Source organism: Taudactylus pleione, unplaced genomic scaffold (genome assembly GCF_031769625.1).
Source record: "Taudactylus pleione unplaced genomic scaffold, aTauple2 ptg000288l, whole genome shotgun sequence".
Lineage (NCBI taxonomy): Eukaryota > Metazoa > Chordata > Amphibia > Anura > Myobatrachidae > Taudactylus > Taudactylus pleione.
Window position 1 is genome coordinate 2,271,723 of NW_028284690.1, and position 27,689 is coordinate 2,299,411.

General features: G+C 43.7%; 1 protein-coding gene across 1 annotated transcript in view; it reads right to left on the reverse strand.

Annotated features, from left to right (window-relative positions):
* Positions 1 to 2,975: 2,975 nt before the first annotated feature.
* PROK1 (prokineticin 1) overlaps positions 2,976 to 27,689 on the reverse strand; it is a 62,721-nt gene continuing 38,007 nt past the window's right edge. Inside the window, exon 3 of the mRNA XM_088482448.1 lies at positions 2,976 to 3,136. Within this exon, the coding sequence (XP_088338574.1) occupies positions 3,014 to 3,136 (123 nt within the window). The 3' untranslated portion in view covers positions 2,976 to 3,013. The remainder of the gene's footprint in view (positions 3,137 to 27,689) is intronic.

Genomic DNA, 27,689 nt, shown 5'->3' on the forward strand with positions numbered 1-27,689 from the left:
GAACTCTACCTCATACAGATAATGTAGAAGGGACGATGGAGTAAATTTAACTTCTGTCTCAAGGTGAAGTAGATAAAATCATTAAATAGAGAGATGAGCGTACCCCACTCACAATATAACACTCTTTGCATAAATGTATCTTTATATCTTCTACATATGCATCTGTCCCCTTACTGTCATTTTTCAAACACACAGCCTGCAAAGTAACAGTTGGGACTCCATTCACTCTATCTCTCTCTAAGTTAATCCTGGTTAGTATCTGTTGCGTGGATCGCGATTTTAATTTTTTTGTTTTAAGAAGACCTTGGATGCCTACTGGACAAGGGGAACACTCCTGGTAATGTAGGTGAGTATGTGTGTACGTGTATGTATGGAATAAAACTGTACTTTCACGGTGTGTGTTTTTTTACACATTTCTTTACAGGTGAACTACAGGTACCAGTGGGCCCTTAATGCCCCGAATGCTGATACTTGTGGTTCTCCAAGTACCAGCATGCGGGGGAGGCTTGCTGGGACCTGTAGTTCCACTGTAAAGACAATTTTATTAAATCTATTTTTTACACACTACATACACTATCAACCCGCCACCCACCACCCACCACCCTAGAGTGGTGGGGATAGCCCCGGGCTATCAACCTAGGCCAGGGGTGCCCTGGAGAGGGGGACCCCTTTATTGAGGGGATCCCCAACTCCCGAGGGATCCCTGGCCTGGGCTGACTAGTAGTTAGGACTGATGCTGCGGCTGGGGGGCCCGGTGAAAGGACTCCCCTGGCTGTAGCATCAGCCCCCACTAGAAAGGGTCCGGTGCTGGTTTTAATTACCCTTATGCAGCCAGGTGCTGGTACCTAATTTACGGTGGAACCCTACACATTTTGTTCCCTGTAATTTTAGGTACCAGGACAGGCTGGCAAGTCCGGGGCTTTTTGGAGGGGGGACCTCTCTTTGGAACATACTTGCCATTCAGAAACATACACAAATCTCACTGATTTGTGTATGTTCGATGGCAACTCGCAGCTCAGGAGGGGATGCATTTATAACTTCTATTGAGTCCCCGATTTGAGTGTAAAACGGGCGACTTTAGCAAAACAAATAATGGTAAATTCCTGATTTGTATTAAAAAAGTGAAAAGTACTTCTGAATTGAGCCAATGGCGATATTTCTATTGTTCAAAACGGCCGAATTTGCGGCATTAAATTCCTGATTTGCAAAAAAGTTATATAATCACCCAAAGATGCAAATCAGAACCAACATGAATGTTGATAAATTTACCCCAACTGTCAGTTTTAACTCAATTAAGTCCAGAGAAAGATAGAATCAACTCTCAACCTTGAACAGTCAACCAAACAAAATTTACTTTACCGGTAACAATGATAGCATAACAAAAAGAAAGGTGGGAAAGTAGTGACCCCCAGAGGGATTTAGAGAAAGAGATTTAACAGTAACTACCAGAAATCCTATTTTCTCTTTCATCCTATCTGAGGATCACTGCTACTGGAGAGCTTCCAAAGCAGCTCCTTAAGAGTGGACTAACAGATGCAGCTACCTGCAACACTTTGCGTCCAAAGCTGGCCTCCTTAGCCATGAACACATTAAAATTATAAAACTTAGTAAAGGTTGGAATGGAAGACCAGTTTGCTGCTCGGCACTGAGGTCCCATGCCACGCCACCCAAGAGGCTCCCACCGATCTGTTCATTTGCACAACCAGGTGTATTTCCTCTGAAATATATGCTTGACATATTGAAGAAGCAATCCATCTATTCACATATTGCTTATAGGCTGGTCATCTCCTTGCTGTGCATCATAGAAGATTAAAAAAACTGATCAATTCAATATATACGTAAAGCGCGTACTATATCCAACAAAGAAATCCTTATCATTAGAAGCCTGATAAGCAGAAAAAGGTGGAATAACTAAGGGCCTGATTCAGAGATGTACATTCAACCAAGGATGATCGCACATCTCCGATGTTAAAAGGTCTGCGTCTGCACAGGACCTGTTCTGCACAGCCCTCCATTGCTGCCGGCAGCCGCCTCCCCCATAGGTCTCTATGGGGGATGTGATGCTGCCAGGTGTATCAATATCCAGAATGCGAAGCATTCCCAATATTGGCCCCAGCAGCTAACGCCATCTGAAGATAGCATTAGCCGCTGTAGTCTATGGGGACTTACCACATGTCAGCCGGCGGATGGATCTCCCAGATCCCTCCGCCGGCAATGGGCGCCACTCATGTGCAGTCTGCGGGACTGCGCATGTGCAGCAGCCCTGCATGCACTCCGGCCACATCGCAGGGACGGGCTCCTTTCGGAGCCCGTCTCCCTGCATGTGCCAGTACATACATTGAGCCGCTATGATCGCATTTTGCAATGCGATTATGGGCAGTACTGGATGCCCTGATTGCATTGCAAAATGCGATCATTAATAAATGGGCCCCACTGTCTCTTGCAGATTCAGTACCCTGGCGCAAGATTTTTTTTTGTGTGACTTTGCTTCACTAAAATCGTCACTGCTCGGCTCTTTTTTGTCACAGATGAATGGTTCATACACCTAAACCTTCCTCGACCAATGATATATATAATAGTGAACACACCATCAAAATCCGTCCAGTGGTTCAAGAGATTAACTCAAATGAACAGGCAGACCCCTAAACCGGGAGCTTCATTTTCTGTGTAGAGAGATTATGTTTAGCATGTTGTGTTATTTGAAATTACTCATTTTCCGTATAATTTCTAGAAATTATTAAAAATGCATACAAATAACAAAACATACATATTTTAAATTAAAACTACTATTGTTTACTAAAGTTTTATTGCAGAACAGTTTTTTCCACTTCATAAACTACCACAAATAGGGATACTAAACTTAAAACTTTATTATTAGTTGAGCTGTAAAATATATATTACAAGTTCATAAAAGACAATATTGCAAGCTGCCTTTTTACATTGGTATGCAATAGCATTTAAAAGGATAAGTCATCATACATTATAAACCAGAAGCACTAGAGAACAAAGTGTTTCATTGAAAATTAATGTTCTTGAAGTCAATTGAACATCGATATTTGCCATTGAGAAACTTTGAGCAGACAAGACTGGGGATACAGGGACACGTGTGGTGCAGACGTTTACCATAGAAAGGGACCTGCAAGAAAAAATTAAATATACAGTACAGTAGGTTTGCTCAAGAAAACAATTACATAATTTCTCACATTCACAATCAATGACACATTTTTTTTTACTATAATAACTATAAAGTACAAAAATAATAATAATTATAATTAATAATAATAATAAATAGCAGACAAAATAAGCATTGTCTAGAAAACCCATTTAATGCTCTCATATTCATAGGGGTCAATCCAATTCGGTGCGAATTGCGAGTAGTGAGTTTTTCATGAAACTCGCAGACTTCGTACGAATGCGCGCACCCGAGAATTCTCCAAATCAATAAAAAATGCCTATTTGCGGTACTCGCAGTGGAGGTTTGCGAATTGACTGCCAAATGCGATGTGAGAGATGTGCATGAAAAAGTGAGGAGACCATCCTAAACTGCCCAAAATTGATAATTTCTTTAGCAGGACCGTATAAAAGGCTGTTATGGGCATAAGATAAGTACAGAAGGTTTTTAAATGGTGTCAAATGGCTGATTTGTGCTTTTTTAAAAATTGCAAAAACATTATAAGAAGCAAACTTTTGTTGTTTAGGGTACTTTTATGGCTTTTTTTCAATTAAAAAATACTGTCATTAAATTTGGGGTGCCTAAACTAACAAGATTTTGGGGTAATTTGAGGCCATATTTTTTAACCCCAAAAATGACATGTATTATTTGACTAATTAAGTTAATTGGAAGCTTCCAATTGCCTAATTAGTCACTGCGGGGGGGGGGGGGGGGGGTATCCAAGGGGTTCAGCACGGTGTCCCTTTTAACATCAAAATAAAGCTTTTCCCTTCCATCTCTCACCCTCAGGGAGGTGAGATTGGATAAATACAAATTCACTCTGACTGGTTTAGTGTGAGTTGCTTATTCAATTGCAAAATTAATTCACTATGCGAATTTGAAGAGAAAACAGCAACTCGCAATTCGCATCTAATTGGATTGACCCCATAATGTGTCTATAGTCTACATTAATGAATTAGTATAAAAACAATTGTATATGAAAGGCTGTATAACATCATACATGTTATTAATACAATATTCAGAAATTGGAAAAATCCAGTCTGATGACATTTCAGAGGACTCCAACTAATTTTTCATCAAATTAATCAGTAGTCTCCTGGTGCGTCCTAGTCGCATCACATTGCAACTTAGATGCATTTTCAGCAAAAAGGCACCTGATGCTAGCAGAGTTGCACAGGACATGGTGCTCACTCACGCCAGGCATATCAGGCTGCATGACGCATTGAGGCTAGATGAGCAAGGACACATCCATATGCTCAGAATGAAGGAAAGTTAAGATTTTCCTATGTTGGGGTATATGTAATTGTCTGATAGTTGCAGGCAGCAGGGGCAGAAATACAGAAGACAATAGAAGGCGGTCACCTGCAGGAGCCATCCCTTAAGGGAACACACTAACCTCCATTACTTCAGCCACCATTGGTAGAGGGACCTCTCATTCCCTCTGCATCCCTGCACCCACCCCCAGTGTCTGCCAAGCTGCGGATCACTGCCGATCGTGTTAGCCTGGCAATACCCAGAAAGGAGCAGCCACCGGGAAAATGTAAAGTCGTGATGTCCCAATGATTGATATTCCGATATATCATATATATTTTAAAATATGAATATTCATTTTATATGTTTAAAAAAATGTTAAGATTTTAATAGCTGTTTTTGACCTAATTCAATCATAAAAAAAAACACTTTCTAAATGGTTTTTGGAAAAAATAATAGCCAGTTAAGTGGTTAAACATCGGATATTATTATTTTTATTACTATTATTACTATTATTATTGTTGTTGTTCTTCCACAACACTGGACAGTGATGAAAACATAAAATATACCAAGGACTTACAAGACAGACAAAATTAATGCAGTGCATATAGAGGGCCTTGCTTGAGACAGTGGCCCTCATTCAGAGGCGGTCGGAGGATGCAAGTGGTCGCTCAGAAACTGGGCGGCCGCTTGCATCCTGACCACCCGCCTCTGTTTCGGTCGTTAGGCTGTGGGTTTACACCCACAGCTCTAACGACCGCTCGGGTGGTGGTCGCGATGGTCAGAGACCATTGCGACCATTGGGGCTTACGACGAGACCCTAGGATAGGGTCTCACTTGTCGTAAGCCCCGGAGAGCTTCTGGCTCTGTCAGAGCCGGAAGCTCTCCACTGACATCACTTGGCCATCATTTGGCCTCCCCCAAATGCCTCCGTTTGGGCTGCCACCCCACCGGCCCGCCTTCCAAACAGGGCGAGCTGTCAATCAACATCGACAGCTCGCCCCCTTTGGAAAGAGACCCGCTACGACCGGCAATGTCGGTCGTAGCGGGTCTCACGCATACGCACGAAGGAGCCGGCTCCCTCGTGCGCATGTGCACTAGGCAAACATCGAGGCGGCCGTGCGGTCGTAGACCGTATGGCCGCCTCTGAATAAGGTCCAGAGTTTTCAATACAATGTACTAGAGATACTGTATCAAAGATTTTAGACATCGGGCTTTTGGAGGTATGGCACCGCAGGTCTTTATAGAGGTTATGGAACTTTCAAGTAATGTCTAGTATCTGACCTAATCTATTGCATGATATGTATCATTTTTATAATACTACACTAAACAATACTAAAGTATCTTACATACTATATATGCACTACCCATGCAATAATACTACACTATACACTACTAGACCTTAGGTAGGGAACTCGTTGCTTGCCAGGTCTTGCGAATCTATACATCCTAAAGACAATTATATCTCTGCATTTAATCATATGATGGCTGCCAAGTGCACTTCCCAACTGCTTTAAAAGTTATTATCATCATCATTATGGCATATCATTTCATAACTTCATCATTATATAGTGTCCTAATGTTGGCATTTAATGCATAGGAGCCAGCTTGGTGGTCGTTTCAGCACCCACATAATTTATGTTGCTGATGGCACTATCCATATCTATGTATGCTATTTTTTCAGATTTTTTTGAAGGTTTTCTAAAAATCTAAAACTTTAATATTTTATTGTGCTGTACTAATGTATAAATCCCACTTTTGACTGATGTCAGAATTTGTTATCAGTAATATTTGCACATGTAACAATGGCTAACAGTTATTCATGAAGCTTGACTACATTGCTAAGGCTTGGTATACACTTTGATACTGGAGCAAATATTTCTAATTGTTTTCTTTATTTAATTGCTAATTGTTGTTATGCTGTTATTTGTCATCTTGGATATTTGGGATCTGGTCTAAAGATCTACAGTAATATGGTAGACAATGTCTAGGTAGACCCCAGATGTTAAACAGGCAATAGGTCAACATGAAAATGTGTCGACCATTTGATGTCAACCATATGCAAAACGACCTATTGACCATGATGACCATTTGTCGACCATTTGTACCTGTCGACCTTCTTATATGTCAACCTGTAGTGTTGCCTGTCTAACATCTGGTGTCTATCTAGACATTGTCTACCTTTTTAATGTAGGTCTTTCAATCCACATCTGGATTTTTGCCTCTGTTGTGAGACCTATAGTACCAAGATATAATAATAATGCTTTTTTCCCCTATTAATCCCAATTGTAAATATAATCCCTCGCCCCATTTTTACTTTCTCCCTCTCCTCCTCCTTTTTTCCTCTCAGTCTCACTTTAGACCTTATATTTGTATATTAAGATGTTTAGGAGTCAAACCTTTGTATACCTCCTTAAACTGTACTCTTTTCTTGACCACAATTCTATGACCGTATCTCTTTTATATTTAATATATTATTTCTGATTCAGTATATTCTCCTGTCTCACTTTCCTCCTTTTTAACATTTTGCTTCTTTTCACCTAATACCTAATCTTTATCTTTTATTTTAATTTCCTTTTACATAACTTTCTTCAACCCCCGCACCCAGGGGATGTTATTGTTCCCATACAACTTCATACTCTCACCTCTCCTTCCACTCTCCTGAGATACTTGATTGATCACTTAATCTGTTTTGTGGTTACTTTCATTCTTTTTTTTTTTTTTTTTTTTACTAGATGTTTCTTACATTTTGTACAGTAGTTTATACCTCTCCAGACTATTAAGTCCCGATTTCTGTGTACACTCCCCTCCTTTCTTTTTGTGGGTAGGGTTTTTGTACCCAGCCCCTGTTTCTTCCCTGTATTATTTTTTTTCTCCTTTCCTCTTTTTTTTTTTTTTTACCCCTGCAAGCTATGGTTTTTAATATATTTTATCTCATTACTGCCCCTAAGCTTAACCAGCTTTTTTCTGTTATGCCTCTCACAATAGCTTCAATGAATGTCTGAGGCCTTAATACTCCTCAAAAATGGTCGCACTTATTCTGTACTTTTCAATCAACAAAGGCAGATATAGTTATTTTGCAGGAAACCCATTTTCGCACAACTGGTCACCCTACTTTCTAGACAATTCTCTACTCCTCCAGCACAACTAAACACAATCGAGTAGCCATTCTCATTAATAACAAATTACTCTTTACTAAAAACTCAGTATATACTGATGCAGATGATAGATATATCATCCTAACTGGTAGGCTCGGGCACACAGAGGTTACTATTGCCACAGTATACGCCCCTAATGTAGGCCAACACCTTTTCTTCATCTCCTTTTTTAAGATTTTGTACAAACATTGTATAGGTCACCTTTTTCTTTATGGTGATTTTAACTCCATTCTAGAACCGCCTCTAGACAAATCTAGCCCCGGAACCATTGTTCTATATGTCCTATTTCCAGAGCTCTCAACAAACATATGTAAACTGCCATTCTTTTTGATACATGGCGCTCTCTAAATCCCTCTTGTAGGGATTGTACTTTCTATTCTGACCCTCACCACACATACTCCAGAACTGATTTCATTTTATGTAGTCTTCCTATATCCATGCACTTCATAGATGCGAATATTATTCTTAATATCTGGTCTGACCATTCCATTGTGACCTCCTCCTTTGATCTTCTAGACACTCCGATCACCAGACCTTCTTGGCAGCTTTATGAGACCCTTCTGAAACTTCCTCAATTTCAGACTAAACTTATAGAAGTCTTAAAGATTATTTCCCTCTCAATGTCTCCGGCTCTGGTTGCTCTCCTCTTGTTTGGGAGGCTCATAAGTCCATCCATCGAGGACATATCATTAGTTTCGCTTCACACAGAAACATAGGACATAAAAATCTTCGCTCCCTCATGGATCAGGTCAACCTTTTAGAATCTCTTCATAAACATACGCCCATCGTTACCCTTTACAAGCAACTCACTTCTGCTAAATCCGCATGTAACTCCATTCTTTCTGAAAAAATAGAAAAATCCCTCAAATGGTTAACTACTGCTTTTATAAAAAGAGCAACAAAGCAGACCTTCTCGTCAAACATTTGAAGAATCGTAATGCTACTATAGCAATCCCTTCGCTTAAGGTTCACTCTGGCTCTCTTCATTACAATCCCTCCAAAATCAACTCTATCTTTAAACATTATTATTCTTTCTTCTATAATCTAAAGGATCATGTTCCCCCAATCCCCCCTCACACCCCCACTCCTGATTACCTGTTGTCCTGTGCCCTTCCCAGGATCAACTCCTCCACCACTGAGACACTTAACCTTCCTATAAATGAGGAAGAGGTATCTAACACTCTTAAACTACAGAAACCTTCTAAGGCACCTGGTCCGGATGGTCTCCCTTTCTCTTATTATAAAACCTTTCAAAGCTCACTAATTCCCCATCTTACTAACTCTTTTTATTAAATCCTTAATAAGCTTTTTTCCCCCAGACACCACTCAAGCCAAAATAATGGTAATTCCAAAAATGGGGAAGGATTCTCATTTTGTAACTAACTACCGGCCAATTTCCCTCTTAAATACTGACCTCAAACTTTTGCCAAAATCTTGGCAAACAGACTAAACCCCATCCTCCCCTCTCTGATCCATCCAGATCAGGTTTGCACTGTACCTGCTGCCAAGCCCTCGATAATACCAGATGAAAAATAGACCTTATCCACCTTGTAAATCCTATCAGACTCCCCTATCTTCTTCTTGCCCTTAATGCCTTTGAAAGGATCTCTTGGCCTTTCATGAGCACTACTCTCCTCAATTTTGACTTTAAAGGCATTAAGGCCCGCTATCCTAATCCCTCTACAACAATCCTTGCAGGGGGCTTTCTCTTGGAATCCTTTCCCATCTCTAAAGGCACTAGGTAGGGGTGTACTCTCTCCCCGCTAATCTTTGCTCTAATTATTGAATCCCTGGCCTGCAGGATTCGATCGAATCCAGACATCTCTGGCATCTCTGTTGGTAATGCCTCCTTCAAAATTTCTATTTATGCTGACAATGTCCTTCTTACGCTCACCAACACTTTGATCTCTCTCCCAAATATTGTTCAAGAGCTTTATCCTCTATATCCAGAAGTTTTACACCTTCCCTTATCCATTAAATACTTAGGTATCTATCTTACGAAAACTTACCATAGTCTCTGCAAAGCAAAGTATTCCCCCTGTTCAGAGCTATAGAACAAGACCTTTCTCATTGGAGGACCTCGTTTATTTCATGGATTGGTAGTATTAATGCAATTAAAATGAATGTGCTTCGCAAACTCCTTTACTTATTCCAGACTCTTCCAGTGGCAGTCCCCCTCCCCCCCATGTTCTTTCTTCCTTACAGATGCTTTATGGTAAATTTATTTGGAACAATATAAAACCTCATATTCTTAGAGATATCCTCTTCAAGAGAACTGCAGATGGTGGTTTTGGTCTCCCATCATTTTCCAAATATTATCAAGCCTGCAGACTTAGCCAACTGGTTGCCTGGCATTCTCCCAAAGGTACCAAATGCTGGGTTGATCTTGAGTCTGCTCTCGGTAAGGTCCTTCAGTCATACTCACTCTCTCTATTTGGGATTCTCGATACTAAGTTCACCTTATCTAATCAACCATCACCTCTAACGCCTATGTGGTTTCACCCCTCCTTACCCCTTGGTCATTCTCTTCACATGTTCTCTATTTGGACAGAGGCTGGCATCATCCATTTTCACCATATTCTGTGATGAGTTGCTCCACAATCTTGGAACTACAGGAAAAACACTCTATCACAGTCCTGTTTTTAGCAATATCTCCAAATTTGTAATTTTATCACTTCATCTCTTTCTCTCCAGATTCTTTAAAAAAACCCAATGGAACTTTGTATTTATAGGAACCTGGACATGGAAATCATATCCCAAATTTATCACTCTATTTTAGTCCAGGAACCTCTACTCCTGGGGACTCATGAACACTGTTGGAGAAACGGAATTAGGTACTTCTCTGGGTGAAGACACATGGGAGGTAATATGCCTCAACATATCAAAATGCTCTATCAGTGTTTCTATTGAGGAAAATTCTTATAAGTGGGATAGGATCACTGGTAAAGTGGTCTGTGGCAGGTACATTTGTCCCAGATTCCTGTCTTTTGTGTTTTAAACCCCCAGGAGAAAGTCTGCAGTGTAGCAGGCTTGAGTTTCGGCTTTTTGAAAAGCTGGTTTGGGACCTGGGGGTTGTGGGTGAGAGGAGAGGGAGGGCTCCACCCACGGCCACTCCAGGTTTTGGTTCTCGCAGCCTGGTAACAGGCTTGTTAGTTTTCCACCTGAGAGTGGCCAATATAAGCCTAGTGTGTTGAGGGCTGATTGTCTCACCTGGGAGAGCAGGCAGGGAGTTTGCTCAGAGACACTTGAAAAACCTATTTGTGAGTACTGTGCTGTGCTTTGTTGCTGGCGAGGGCATTAGGCCCTGCCAGGTTCTGGTAGTGAGGGAACTACCTGTGAAGTTAGTGCCCCGACACGGCTAGGATTTATATTTATGTTTTCTTTATATTTCTGTGATTGTACAATAAAGACTGGCGCCGACCAGCTTGTACTTGCATCCAGACTGGTGTGCTGCTTCCCTGCTGCTGTGTGTGTGTGTAAGGAAGGAGTCCTCTACCCAGGAGAGGGACCCCCTAACCTAACTGTGTCACAATATGGTGGAGAATGCGGGCAACCACACACACTGAAGTTGCAGCGAGAGGAAAAATTTCCGTTTAAAAATTAAAAGGACAGACACCCAATTTGTGAGTGTGGAAATAACACTGTGTCCTTGGAGTCCCATAGTGGAGGCGTCAGCCAATGCTCAGAGAGGCAAGGTTCAGCTTCCAACCTACACCCCAGGACAAAATGGAGGACATTATTAAGGCCTTGCTCCAAGCTACAGCAGCTCAGCAGGAAGCTACCAGGGCTCAGCAGGAGACTAACAAACTTCAGCAGGAATCCGCCAGGCAACAACAGGTCGCCATCGAGGAAACCCGCCAGGCCTTAGCGGAAAACCGCCAGGCCTTAGCGGAAAACAGCCAGGCCATAAAAGAGGTGGTACAGAACCTGGTCGCCCGGCCCAGAGATGTTAATACTGGTCCTCCCAAAAGATGACTTCGGGCGATGATGTGGAGGCCTATTTCGCCGCATTTAAAAGAACGGCCAAAAGGGAGAGTTGGCCCAGGAGCAGTGGGCAAGTCTGGTGGCACCTTTTTTGTCTGGGGAGCCACAAAAAGCATATTTCGACTTATGCCTGGCTGATGCCAAGGACTATAATAAACTAAAACAGGAGATCCTAACTCACTTGGGAGTCACCACCTTTGTTCATGCCCAACGGGTCCACCGCTGCGAGTTCCATATGGGCAAGCCTCCACGTTCACAGATGCATGACCTTGTCCATCTGTCCTCAAAATGGCTACAGCCCAAGACGCTGACGGGACCACAGATCGTGGAAAGGGTCGTGATGGACCGGTACCTGCGATCATTACCCGCGACTCTGCGCAAGTGGGTGAGCCATGCAGACCCTAAGACCACGGACCAGTTGGTCGAGCTAGTGGAGAGGTACGTGGCGGCTGAGGAGCTGATGAGTATGCCCCACCGAGCCCCGATGGCGCACCGGCGAACTCCCAGAGACACTGGTAAGACTGTTCCAGGGGAGAAGGGTGCTGGGCGGTGGAATGTACCTAAGACTTAGGGTGTAGAACCTGGAGACAGGCCTGCCAGGCCGGGAAGGTTCTTGCCCCGTAAACAACTAGACATTAATATGACTCAGTGTTTCCGATGTGGTGGCTTCGGCCATATTGCCGCTAATTGTGCACTTACAACTGAACCTATGCAATGTGATACTGCTCATGTCTACCGCAGGGGGTCTTTCTTTGCACAGATAGCCTGTACGGCTGACCGGCAGGCTGAGACTGATAAGCACATGTGTGTACTCACTGTAGATGGCAACCGAGTAGAGGCACTGTTAGACTCTGGTAGCTTGTGACACTTATAAAAGCTGAGCTGGTGAACCCCTTGAGGCATACAGGGAAAACTGTTGGTGTGACCTGCATACATGGGGATACTCAATATTATGTTACGGCCGAGGTGAACATCGAGACACCATGTGGCTCTGCTATAGTTTCTGTGGGTTTGGTGCATGGTCTGGTGTACGATGCAATATTGGGGAGAGACTTTGCTCACTTCTGGAAGTTGTGGGAAAGCCGTTTTGTTCCACACGTGAACAACCCCGATCCATTTGAGAAGGTTGTCGATGTAGTGGAGGAGGGAGTTTCTTCTGAGTCAGAGTTATTCCCTTTTTCTACTATGGTTGGCGAACTAGAGAATGCGGAACGTGACGGTGGCCCGCCAACTGATGTGCCTCCCATTGAGGTGGGAAGTGTTGTTGGGCCAGGTGATCGTCTGCCTGATTTAGAGGTCAGAAGAGAGGTCTTTGCCGTGGAGCAGTTGAATGACCCTACTTTGGTAAAAGCCAGGGAGAATGTAAAAGTAGTTGATGGTAAACCCGTAGACCCTGATAGTCCTTTGTCCTATCCCCACATGGCAATGTGACAGGATTTGTTATATCAGGTGACTAAGGGGGAAGATGTTGTGGAACAACTAATAGTTCCCAAAGCCTACAGAAGAACAGTGTTGGATCTGGCCCATGGTCATATAATGGCAGGCCATCTAGGGGTAGAGAAAACTACTGAGCGAATAATGCAGAGGTTTTTCTGGCCCGGGCTTCATAAAGAGGTATCTGACTTTAGCGCATCCTGCCCTGAGTGTCAGTATCATGCTCCCAGGCCACATTTTAAGGGTCCACTAGTTCCATTGCCTATCATAGAGGTGCCGTTTGAAAGAATAGCGATGGATTTGGTTGGACCCTTAATGAAGTCTGCCAGGGGACACCAGTATATTCTGGTCATAATGGATTACGCTACCAGGTACCCGGAAGCGATCCCGTTGCGCAATACGTCAACCAAGACCATTGCCAGAGAGCTAGTTCATGTCTTTAGCAGGCTGGGTATATCTAAGGAGATACTAACTGACCAGGGTACACCGTTTATGTCCAAAGTCATGAAAGAGTTATGCCGCCTGTTCAAAATCAAACAGTTAAGAACTTCGGTTTATCACCCCCAAACCGATGGGCTGGTCGAGAGGTTTAACAAGATGTTAAAACACATGCTTAGGAAAGTGGTCGACAAGGATGGTAGGGATTGGGACTACTTATTGCCGTATTTATTGTTGGCCATAAGAGAAGTTCCCCAGTCCTCCACCGGGTTTTTACCCTTCGACTTGTTGTATGGGAGACACCCAAGGGGGTTACTAGACATTGCCAAAGAGACATGGGAGGGGCAGTCTAGTCCTTACAAAATGGTGATTGAGTATGTTTCTCAAATGCAGGAAAGAATTGCTGCGGTAGTGCCGATAGTGAGAGAGCACCTGGAACAGGCTCAACAGGCACAGCAGAGGGTATACAACCGCAATGCTCGGTAACGCAGCTTTGCTCCTGGGGACAGACTGTTAGTATTGGTTCCCACTGTGGAAAATAAACTTTTGGCTAAATGGCAAGGGCCCTCTGAAATCTTAGAAAGAGTGGGGCAGGTCAATTGCAAAGTTTACCAGCCAGGGAAAAGAAAGCCGGAACAGATATACCATATAAATCTGTTAAAGCCCTGGAAAGATAGAACGGTACTGTCGGCCGTCCAAGACCCTCCAGTAAGTCCAGGGCCCTTAGTTCCCGAAGTGACAGTGGCAAAAACCCTGTCGGCAATTCAACAACAAGAGGTCAAGGAGTTTCGGGCTACATGGGGCACCTGCTACCTTCCAAAGAATGATGGACAGGATTCTAAGGCCCCATAGACGGTATGCGGCTGCTTATCTGGATGACGTGGTCGTTCATAGTCCTGATTTGCAGTCTCACTTACCCAGGGTACAAGCAGTGTTGGACTCCATCTATAAGGCAGGTTTGACAGCCAACCCAAAAAAGTGTTGTCTAGGCATGGAGGAAGTAAAATATCTGGGATACACCATTGGCAGAGGCCTGATAAAGCCTCAGCTCAATAAAGTTGATGCCATACAAAACTGGCCATGGCCTCTGAATAAGAAGCAGGTGAGAGCCTTCTTGGGAATTACGGGGTGCTACAGGAAGTTTATACCCAACTTTGCCACCATGACAGTCCCACTGACTGACCTGACCAAAGGCAAACAAAAAGTCATGGTAGAATGGAGTCCTGAGGCAGAGAAAGCTTTTCAGGAGTTGAAAGTAGCGTTGTGTTCCCAACCAGTCCTGTTGACTCCTAATTTTGAAAGGGAATTCATAGTACAAACCGATGCATCAGAAGTAGGTATAGGAGCGGTCCTGTCCCAGAACAAGGAGGGTGAGGAACACCCTTTTTTCTATCTTAGCAGAAAGTTGAATGTACATGAGAGAAACTATGCCACAGTGGAGAAGGAGGCGTTGGCCATAAAGTGGGCATTAGAGGCTCTCAGGTACTACTTGGTCGGAAGAAAGTTCAAATTGGTCACTGACCATGCCCCTCTGAAGTGGATGTCTGAAAATAAGGACAGTAATGTGAGAATTACAAGATGGTTCTTGGCGTTACAAACTTTAAAATTTTCAGTGGAACACAGGCCAGGAAGCCAGCTGGCCAATGCTGATGCGTTGTCACGCGTTCATTGTTTGGGGGCTTCAGTTGTTCCGCCCCACAGGTCGAAACAAAGGGGGGGGATATGTGATAGGATCACTGGTAAAGTGGTCTGTGGCAGGTACATTTGTCTCAGATTCCTGTCTTTTGTGTTTTAAACCCCCAGGAGAAAGTCTGCAGTGTAGCAGGCTTGAGTTTCGGCTTTTTGAAAAGCCGGTTTGGGACCTTGGGGTTGTGGGTGAGAGGAGAGGGAAGGCTCCACCCACGGCCACTCCAGGTTTTGGTTCTCACAGCCTGGTAACAGGCTTGTTAGTTTTCCACCTGAGAGTGGCGAATATAAGCCTAGTGTGTTGAGGGCTGATTGTCTCACCTGGGAGAGCAGGCAGGGAGTTTGCTCAGAGACACTTGAAAAACCTATTTGTGAGTACTGTGCTGTGCTTTGTTGCTGGCGAGGACATTAGGCCCTTCCAGGTTCTGGTAGTGAGGGAACTACCTGTGAAGTTAGTGCCCCGACAGGGCTAGGATTTATATTTATGTTTTCTTTATATTTCTGTGATTGTACAATAAAGACTGGCGCCGACCAGATTGTACCTGCATCCAGACTGGTGTGCTGCTTCCCTGCTGCTGTGTGTGTGTAAGGAAGGAGTCCTCTACCCAGGAGAGGGACCCCCTAACCTAACTGTGTCACATAAGATATACACTCGCTGGTACCTTGTCCCAGAGCGTTTATATCAAATATATCCAAATACCTCTAACCTCTGCTGGAGACAGTGTGGACAAATTGGTTGCTTTTATTATATCTGATGGACATGTCCACATATTGCCCCTTTTGGTCGTCAGTCCAATCTTTTATATCCCCCTTACTCCCCCTTGATTCTCCACTTACTCCAGCCACATTGCTTGTCTGTGCTCCAGCCAATTATCCAAATTGGTCCTACATATCTCCTGTGCCACTAAATATCAAATTGCCAGGTCTCGGAAGCAATTATATTCTCCAACCCACCATCAGCTTCTCAACCACTCCAAAATGGAGTAGATAACAAGTGTCAAGAACAGCACAGTGGATAACTTTATTGCAGTATTATCTCCATGGTATGGGTCTTAGGGTGTATCTCCTCCTGGCCTTTCCTAATAAGCTGTTCTCTGTTTCATCCACTGTCCCTCCTCAACTCCCTTGTTATTTTCCCCTTTTTTCTTTTCTTTCCCCAACTCGCCCATCCCTTCCTATATCCTATTTTTATTATTGATAATCTTCGATTACTCTCTCTATTATATATATTTTCTTTTTAGTCCCTTCCATTTTTTTGATTATGATTACTCTTTCTATCGAGTTTCTTGGTAACCTACTATACCATAACTACCCGTAAGCTCTTATACATTAATATCCTTTGATTTTCCTTTTTTTTCAATATTATTTTTCACTTTCACTCTAGTAGCATTTGTTATTAATGTTGACAAGCTATTGCATGCAATGCTTTCTGGTTAAGTATGTATTTTTTGTCTGTTTAGATTTTTTATGATTTCAATTTGTCACCTATTTTTTATCAGTGAATGATCTTTGATATTTCTGTATGACTAGTATTGATTTGTCAAATAAAATTATAAGATATGAAAAATGTGCCCACTCAGTTGAGTTGTTAGTGTTGGCGGTCCCTGCAGCAACTATACAGGCAGATGCACCAATATATCTTCCAGAAATATTGACATTAGCTGTGCTGCAAGGCAGACCTGATATGTCTGTGAACTACATCATTCACAGATATTTCGGGTGTTCAGACCTGCCAATGCACTCTTGATATATCGCTTGTTGATAGAACGAGCAATATGTTTACCCAGCATAAGAGCAATCAACATGAATATTAAACATGAACCATGCTGAATTTTATACCTATTGTTTACATAACAGATTATATGCTTTTGTACATACATTACCAACACAGATAGGATTGCGGCATTTTGAACTTCTTGGACTTTAAATTGATATTTCCTGTGTATTTTTTATTTCAATTATTCCATTGTTTTTCTACGAGATAGGACTATTGCTTTTTTGTGTAATCTTCCATATGTTTTTTATTTATTTAATCATTCCATTGTTTTCCTACCAGACAGAAGGACTATTGCTTTTTTGTGTAATCTTAAACATGTTTTTTTTATTTTTTATATAATCATTCCATTGTTTTCCTACCATATAGAAGGACTGGATGTAGCTGACATCCTGGAGCACACAAAGCCGTTGCTCACAAGCCCGGCGCCAAAATCCCGACAAGGGTCAGGTTCCTGGCTGCAGAATCTTGATGGCGGCAATACAGAAGGTGAGTATTAGGGGATAGGTTTAGGGGTAAGGCTCTAAGGGGAGGGTTAGGGATAGGTGGCGGGACGGACGGGTTAGGAATAGGCTGCAGGACTGGACGGTTAGGGTTAGGCTGCAGGAAAGGAGGGTCAGGGGTAGGGTTAGGAGAAGGGTTACCTTACTTTCTTACAGGTGTTGGCATTCCAATCTTCGGTATTGCAACCGCCGGCATCACGTACTTAACCCAGAAGGACTGTTGCTTTTTTGTGTAATCTTCCATGTACAAAAGAATGTTTTCTTGTTCTTATCAATTTAACAGCTTAATATATTTTGATAGTTTAAGGCCACCTGATATATGGTTATATTGCATTACATTAACTAGATAATTGCTAATTCTTCGTGTTACCTAATTCCACATGCAGTATTGAGATCACTGATGCATGTGTAACAAATGTATCTCATACTAAATATTTTAATTTAGGATTTAAAACATTGATTCAGAGTACTATTCCAATCATGAGTTTGTGCATGCACTGGATGTGCTGAACCTGTACTGTACATGTGCTGGTTCCACAAGGGGAGGGTCAGGGAGTGTGTGGAGCTGGCCTCCATGCCCTAAAGGAAGTGAATCAGCAGTCTGAGACAGCTCCGTGAAGGCAGCCCTGCAGGGTGATTTATCTTGAGGTGAGGTGTCAGCAGGGACGTATCTACCCATTGGCCAGGATGGCACTTGCCAGGGGCGGCGGCCAAAGGAGGGGTGCTGTCCGGTGGTGTCACCTGCAGCTACAGGGTAGATATGCCCCTGTAGTTGCCCGCCTGCACAGGCCAGGGGGAGGCTCGTCTGGGGCACTGAGGGTGCTAGGCCAGGCCCACAATGCTGTGGCTGCCTCCAAGAGGGACAGAGCAGAGACAGAGGTGTTCTCAGGCATGGGAGCCTGTGTGGGTATGCTGCAGGAGCCAGAGATTGGATATCTGGGGAGGGAGTGTTGGGAGGAGGGCAGCAGCATGGCTCTGACCCGGGACTCTGAAAGCTTGAGCCCTGTTGTGTGCCAGGGGCTGGAGCTCCTCCATTGCAGGGCTGCGTCTTCCTCATCCTCTGTGGAGGAGCTGAGCGCAGAGCAGCTGATTAATAAAGTTTTTTTTACACACTGAGGAGCCTGCTGCAGCCACACCACAGCAGTAATATATGGTAAGTATCTTTGAGGGCTGTGGGGGATGGATGTGGGGGGAGGAGTAGAAGGGGGATGCCTGGGGACACAAAAAAGATATGGCTGGGGAGAGAGACGGGGGAAAAGCTGTGGAGAATGAAGGGGGATGCCTAGGGACACAGAAAAGAGATGGCTGGGGAGAGAGAAGGAGGAAAGGTTGTGGAGAATGAAGGGGGATGCCTGGGAACAAGCAGGACACTGGTCAGAAGATGCTGAGTTATTCTCAATAGATGGATGCAGGAATCCTGAGTTTGTGTCACCGAGGTTCACCCAGTAAGATGAGACGGGGATCCTAGGTCACAGGTATAGAGGTATACCCAGCCAGACTGTGACGTCTTTGGCTTGCAAAGAATGTGGGTCTTGAGCAGACAATAATGGTGCATCAAGCTCCCGATGTAGTACACTGAGATGTGTCACAGAGATATGGACAGGATGCGCAGGAGTGTGTCTACAGGTGCGCCGGGTTTGTACCCCGAGTAGCGTCTTTAGGTGCTTCGGGTTTTGTACCCAGAGTAGCATCTTGGGTGCTTCGGGTTTTGTACCCAGAGTAGCGTCTTTAGGCGCTTCGGGTTTTGTACCCAAAGTAGCATCTTGAGACAAAGGGACGGACACTAAGATATACTGGAAATCGGGGACTAGACAATATCAGGAGCCAAATACTAAGACTTGAGAAGACGTTGTACAGGCACTGAATGAACATCCATGAATGATTTATATAGGCAGTGCCTGTTGCTGATTGGCAGCAGATTCCCAGTAGACCTGAGGGCTAGATCTGATTGGCTGATCCGACATCACATGGCAGAAGCAAGATGGCCATGCCAATGAACCGGTGTCCTCACTGTTGGCATTGGAGGATGATGCATCACTGTGGGAGAAGTATCAATCAGTCCTAGAGCAAGAGTTAGAGAATGATAGGACACATGCTCGGCACCAGTGAACCAGAGGCCGGAGGTACGTAATGCTGCTGACTGGGCCTTGCATCGGGGCCTGGTGATCACATTCCTGAAAGTGCCCCCCCTTTTATGGGTGGACTCTGGATGCTCTTTAGGTTTCTGTAAAAATCTTGAATGAAAGTTGTGCACCAACCTAGGAGCTTGTACATCTGCAGCCTTGATCCAGGACCTTTATTCAGGACCATACCCTTTCCAATACACCAGATATTTTAATCATCCATGGTACCAACGGGAATCTAAGATCTTCACCACCTCAAACTCCACTCTCTGAGTTTTCTGCACTGGTGGAGTCATGGGAATCTTGGTATGGAAACGATTAAGTACTAACGGTTTAAGTAAGGAAACATGAAAAGTGTTTGGAATCCAAACATTAGGAGGAAGGTGAAGTTTACACGCTACAGAATTAATGACCAGCTTGATCTGGAATGGCCCAATAAATCGAGGGGCGAATTTTATGGTGGGCACCCTGTGTCTCAGATTTTTAGTCGAGAGCCACACGTGATCACCAGGGGAGAACTTGGGCACAGCGGACTGTTTTCTTTCTGCAGAGACCTTGTAGTTATGAGACGCCCTTCTAAGGGACGACTGGACTTGTCTCCAAATCTGCGCAAAATGTTGTAAAGCAGAGCTGGCAGTGGGAATGTCCATGGTGGGTGAGGACTGGGTTTCAGAGATGCATGGATGTAACCCATAGTTGGCAAAGAAAGGACTTACTCCAGTAGACAAATCGTAATGGAGTTGTGGGCAAACTCCACACAAGGTATAAAGTCTGCCCAGTCATCTTCAGAAGAACACAAATATATCCTAAGGATGGTTTCCAGGTCCTGATTTGCCCTTTCCGTTTTGGCCATTCGACTGTGGGTGGTAGCCTGAAGAAAATTGTAATTTGATTTGCATGCAAAGATCTCCAGAAACGGGCCACAAATTGAATTCCACGATCTGAGACTAGCTCCTGAGTGTCACGCTGGGAGGCGGGATTTTGAAAGCCGAGGTTTGAGGCTGTGGGAGGAGGCGAAGGTGAGGGGCCTGGATGTATGATCTCTGCATCCACAAGTCTTGGTCATTGGCTAGACCTAGTCAATGGTGCGGAGTCTAACTCACAAGGAGGTGTTCGCCAGTGACCCCTCCAAGCGGGATATGGGCTTGTGCGGCTCCCTGTAAGCAGATCGTGGTCCTTTGACTTGGTGACCAAGGCCTGCAGGGAAAAGAGAATCAAAACACCAGTGGCCCAAGGGTAATGCCTGGAATAGGCACGTGGGGAGTGGGATAGAACTCCTGGCTGGAGAAAGGCACTTGAGGTGCTGGCTAGAGAGGTGTGGAGATTTATTGGTAGGCTGAGGTAACAGCTGGATATCCCACGAAGTATATACCGGATTGCCGGCCGGAGATCATGCACTAGGGTGCAATGAGATGAAGGGTTAACCTGCACACAGGCTGTGATGGTGAAAGCACTGAGGTGAGATGAAGGGTTAACTTGAAAACAGGCTGTGATGGTAAAAGCACTGCGGTAAGATGAAGGGTTAACTTGCACACAGGCTGTGATGGTAAAAGCACTGTGATGAGATGAAGGGTTAACTTGCACACAGGCTGTGATGGTAAAGCACTGTGGTGAGATAGAGGGTTAACTTGCACACAAGCTGTTGATTAGTAAAGGCACTGTGGAGAGATGGAGGTTGAACTTGCACACAGGCTGTTGCTTAGTAAAGGCACTGTGGAGAGATGGAGGTTAAACGTGCACACAGGCTGTTGATTAGTAAAGGCACTGTGGAGAGATGGAGGTTAGCTGCCACACAGGCTGTTGATAGTAAAGGCACTGTGGAGAGATGGAGATTAAATTTGCACACAGGCTGTTGATAGTAAAGGCACTGTGGTGAGATAGCTCAGAAGCTCTGGAAGAAACACACTGGAAACACGGGAGCCTGGAACGAGACTCCTCTAGTTACACTAGCGGCGACAATGATTGTTCAGGCAACTACCTGGAGCACAGGAGCTGGATATATACCCCTGGAAGCCTGCTGATAGGCCCACAGCATCAGCTGACCAGCCGGGCCACTCAGGGAAGGAAGTACTGACATAGGGAAAGTGTCATGGTGGCGACCATGACGGAAACTGCGATCCCCACTCACCGGGTCACCTGACACCACAGCTACAGGGTGAATGCTCAGCTCCTCCCACGTCACCGCGCCAGCCGCCCGACTGCCCGTGAAGTCAGAGGAAGCCGGAGGGACGGTAAGGGACGGCCGATCCCCTGCTGAACTCTGACACTGAGATAGTCCGTGCAGACAAAAGATCTCCTGGATGAATAGTCGTGCCAATGTGGCAGCAGTAGGTAGATGTGGCAAAGGGACAAAGTGAGCCATCTTAGTGAAATGATCTATTATGACCCATATGACAGTACACCCCTTGGATTCTGGTAATTCGGTGATAAAGTCCATTGATAAATGTGACCATGGTTTGACTTGAATTGAGAGGGGGGTTTACTAACCCTGCTGGAGGTCATCGTGAGTTCTTATGCTGAACGCATTCGGAATGTGTTCTTGTACCTCAGTTTTCAGGGAGGGCCACCAATACTTTTGTTGAAGGAAGCAATAGGTCTTACGAACACCAGAGTGACCAGAAAAGAGGGAGTCATGAGCCCCGGATAGTAACTTGTTCCATATCTTCAATAGATGGATACAGGAATCCTGTGTCTGAGTCACTGAGGTTCACCCAGTAAGATGAGATGGGGATCCTAGGTCAAAGCTTTAGAGTTTTACCCAGCTAGACTGTGACGTCTTTGGCTTGCGAAGAATGTGGGTCTTGAGTAGACAATAATGGTGCGTCGAACTCCTGATGTAGCACACTGAGTAGTGTCTTTAGGTGCTTTGGGTTTTGTACCCAGAGTAGCATCTTGAGACAAAGGGCAGAACACGAAGATATACTGGAAGTCAGAGATTAGACAATATCAGGAGCCAAATACTAAGACTTGAGAAGACATTGTACAGGCACTGAAGGAACATCCATTAATGATTTATATAGGCAGATTCCCAGTAGACCTGAGGGCTAGATCTGATTGGTTGATCCGACATCACATGACAGAAGGAAGATGGCCGCGCCCAGGAACCGGCATCCTTGCTGTTGGTATTGAAGGATGATGCATCACTGCAGGAGAAGTATCAATCAGTCCTGGAGGAAGAGTTAGAGAACGATAGGAGCTACGCTCGGTGCCAGTGAACCAGAGGCCAGAGGTACGTAATGCCGCTGAGTGGGCCTTGTGTCGGGGCCTGGCGATCACATTCCTGACACTGGTAGCATACCATTTTAAGCAAACGGGACAGAGCCTGGCATCTATTAAATATTGCATGATAAACCATATACCTAAATTGATCCAGGGGGGTATTAGGTCAAAATAACTGTCAAAAAAACTTCTCCAATGTGATTTGCGATGGATTCATTGCATGAACAGCTTGGCACCTTATGGTCTCAATGAGACATTGGGTCTGCATTCTTTCTATAATAGGGATTAACATAACGGTGATCCATATATATTAGATTGATACATATGGTGCGCTATGTAGTCTGTGATTATGCCCGCAGTGTCACTTTGCTCTATTTTTCATGTTACTTGATCAACATTATATAGCAGTATCATTATACTTTGATGTAGTATTTTTGCTTGATTGATATGTATGGTGTATTTTGTATGCTTACTTTATGTTGTACTAGTTAATAACAGACCGATAGGTGATGTGTATACTGTGCCATATAGATAGTATAAATAGCTTATGTCATATTTGATTCGTTGTTTCCTTGGTGATAGGGTTTTTCCGGTCTAGCGGCCGCCCGGCTGGTGCAGCGCGATGACGACACTCTTTGGGGTCTGTGATCAATACCGGAATTCCGGTCCTGGCATAGGCACACATGGGGCTTCTTTGGTTATTTAAGGTTAGTGATTTGTTTGTATCATTTATTCTGAAGACAATGCTGAATTAAATAGCATTAAAAAGTCTATACATTGCTGGTGATTATGTTTCTTCTTCTGAGTACTGTATGCACATCTGTTAAGGGATTACAGTGTCCTGGTGGAAAATTCGGGGCTCATTAAGTTGCATACAAACATAATATTTACCATGCTAAATATCCACACTGGACCGTCCATGGTGCCGCTTCACTGCAGGGTCCTGTTCACATTATTTGTTTACAGCTCACTTGTGGTGTGGATGCTTTGTGACACCGAATCTTGTGAGACCCGTGATGTCATCACGCTCTACGGGATCCCGAGGCTAAACAAAACCATGGACGGTCCAGTGTGGGTATTTCGCTTGTTAAGTATTGCATTTGTATGCACCCAGAAAAACATGTTTTATAAACATTGAAATGTTGTTTCATAATAGCCACTGCCTGTCTTTTTTTGCATTGAGTGCTACTGTGACCATATACTATATGTATATATATATATATATATATAATAACTCCAGTGTGCGGCACTCAGGTCTCAAGAAATCACACAACGGAAGGTGTAAACTTCAACATTTCGATGCCAAGTTCAATGCATCATCATCATCATCATGTCCTGATGATGATGCATTAAACCTGGCATCGAAACGTTGAGTTTACACCTGCCGCTGTGTGATTTCTTGAGACCTGAGTGCCGCCGTAACTGGAGTTATTATATTCGGTCACCGTATAGGGCACCTTCGGGGGGCACCAGGGACTATCATATTATCTATGGGAGGGGAGGGAGAGAGAGAGAGAGAGAGAGAGAGAGAGAGAGAAAAAAAAATAGGCGGCACTGAAGGTCTTAAAGTAGATGGCTAGTATTTAGTCCAACATTTCTGCAAGAAACTCTCTTTTTCAGCCGGTTTTACAACTGTTAGACATGTTCCTTCAACCATGGATTGCCAGACAACTGACAGTTTTAAAAGGCACCAACGCTTTCCTGAACCATTTGAATCATATACAACAAGTGCCAGAAAATATGCTAACCTGTGTAATGGACGTCTGCAGCTTATACACAGTGATCCCAGAGTTTGAGGGCAACACGTGAATTATTAATCACTGAGAATATGCAAGAACTTGATCTGGACCTATTCATTTATCTCCTTGAGCTAACCCTTACGTGTAACTATTTTTTTTATACATTGGGAAATACTTTCTCCAGAGCTCAAGCTGCGCAATGGGTAGTAATGTGGCATTGACATATGCCAACATCTTTATGCTGCAGGAAGAACAACATATGTTTTTTCAAGATCCAGAGGTGTCAAAACACATCATATTTTTTGTCATTACATAGACGACCTGTTCATATTTTGGACAGGAGGGGAAACATTATTTAATGAACTCATGACAAATATTAACAACCGGACTTCTATCAAATTAACGTTCCAGTACAGTACAACAAGCCTTAATTATCTGGATGTACAAGTCTCGATTGCTGGAGGCAATATTACGACCACCGTATATAGTAAACCAACTGACAGAAATAATCTGCTATTAGCCTTCGGTCACCATCCACCATCACTTAAACGAGGCCTCCCAAGATCGCAGTTGAAGAGAGTGACTCCATGAAAGTTGAAGCAGCTTTGGATGGCGTAGTTCACAAGTTCAATAACAGAGGTTACAATTTGAAGCAATTGAAACAACTTAAAATAGAGATTCTGGGAATAAATAGAACCAGACTGTTACAATCCTCAATAAAAAAGAACAAATCTGTGATAACCTGGAAACAGCATCATTCCATGTCAAGTCCAGTCATACAACATGCCAGTAATACTTTATGGCCCATAGTTGCCACGGATAGTGAACTACCCAGTCTAAGATGTTTAAAACCAATTACTTGCTTCCTAAGAGTTCGCAACATTAAGGACAGGATCATACATACAGACATCACGGGATTTGATAAAGACAAGGAACAAGGGTCCACATTTCTAAGGAAAGCCAATGGATGCTATAAATGTCTAAAGTGCACCACTTGTCGCGATATGATGGTTGGAGGTGAATTTCAACATCCACATAACAACATAACCTTCAAAATAAAATATAACCTCACATTCACGTCCTCTTTTATTATCTATATTATAGTATGCCCCTGTGGCCTTTACTATGTTGGCCAAACCACGAGTACAATGTGTGAAAGGATGGCCCTTCATCGTACAACCATCAGAGCATCATTAACGGGCAAAAGTAACGATCAACAGGTTGTACGACATTATGTTGGAAAAGGACACAGCATGGCAACCTTTAGACATAAGATCCTAGATCATGTTCCTGCAGCGTTGAGAGGGGGTGACAGGGCCAACCAATTACTACGGGCCAACCAATTACTTGAGGCTCGGTGGATCATGAGATGTAATATGATAGTACCCCATGGTCTCAATGACAAGATATGTTGGAATTTGCTTTGTTGATATCATTTGGTAGCATTCAATTAATATATGGTATTTACTGTTTATTCTGTTATTGCTAACATGCTATCAATGTATTTGGCTTACATTCAGCCACATATAATTGTACCTCATTTCAGTATGCTGCTACACATGTATTATATGTTTACATGTGTCTGTTCTAATATTGTGGTGGTGGTTTGTCACATGTCCCTACATCTGTTTATACAGCGCAAGCTGAATGGACGGTGTCTGGTTTCCACAGAGACCAATTCAGTTGACTGCACTATACGTCATCAATGGGAGACGCACCCTGCAACGTGCAGATGTGCGAGACTCCCGGACTGAGCACTGACACTATCGGGTGAGGTTATTTAAAGGTAAGATTTGTACACTTGTTTTTACATTTACCTTGACAGTAGGGGCCGCTATTGGGCTCTGAAATGTTGGAATAAATACTTGCTATCTACTTTAAGACCTTCATTGCCGCCTATTCTTCTCTGTATTTCTACAACCTAAGGAGGGCACGGAGACCACTTTATAGTGAGGATAGGAGTGCCGAACCGTACTAACACTATATATATATATATATATATATATATATATATATATCTAATATAGAAAGAGCTCATACTCATGTGCAAAAATCCAACTTTCTGGGGTTCTACATAAGAAAATCACAAACTGTATTCCAGAGCCATGACTTTAACCATATGCACATAGAATGTGAACACTCTCCGTGTTAAGTAAAAAAAAATTGAGGTTACTTTATTTACCACACATAACCGCATATTCACTGAGACCAGCTATGCACATCAGGGCAATTCAATTAGAAGATCCAATAGGTAAGTCAACATTTTCGTCATCACAGTGACCATTGTTAAGGCTTCCAGACATCTAGTACAACCACTCCCGCACACAATAGGCGCACATACAGGTCAGTTCCAGGCCCTTGTGGACCTCAATCTGGTACTGGATGTGTCACCAACATTTTCTGCATCTTCTGATGCAGATTTACTGACCTCAGCACCGGAGCTGCGAGGGGCAATCTGAGTAACCTCAGGGTTACTCAAATTGCTGATGGTTTAGCAGAAGATCTGATGCTGCATCTTAGGATGAAGTACTCAGATCTGTGATGCAGTGAGGAGGCATCTATTTAGACTAGATGCCTCCTGAGGAGGTGTCTATTTAGACCAGGCATCTATTTAGACCAGATGCCTATTTGTATATGCGTCCCTGCAGCTATGCAATACCATACAACTGTGAATCAGACCCATAGCCTTCAATCCCCTCTCCCTTGGGAATTAATTCCAAACACGCATCCCAGGACCCTCTTTCACATTTTCAAAGGGGATCCTGCATTTGTGGATCATCTAAACTTACTTTAATGCTTGCTAAGATTTTCTAAATTTTGAGAACCACTTTACAAATACAGTATTGGGACAATTTGGAGGTGGAAAGCAGTAGCCTGCCAATGTAAACTGAGGGCACTGTGTGGCATAATGTGAACTGGGGGCACTCTGTAGCATAAAGTGAACTGGGGAGCACTGTGTGACATAAAGTGTACTGGGAGCCCTACAATATGGCATAATGTGAACTGGGGCCACAACAATGTGGCATACTGTCAATAGTGGGCACTGTGTGGCATAATGTGAACTGTTATATCTGATTGGCATAATGTGAACTGGGGGCACTGTGCGGCTCAATGTGAACTGTTGAAACTGTGTGGCATAATCAAAAGAGCTTCCAGGTTCTCACATGTGAGACTCGGACAGAAGGATCTCCACAAACCACTATGCTGG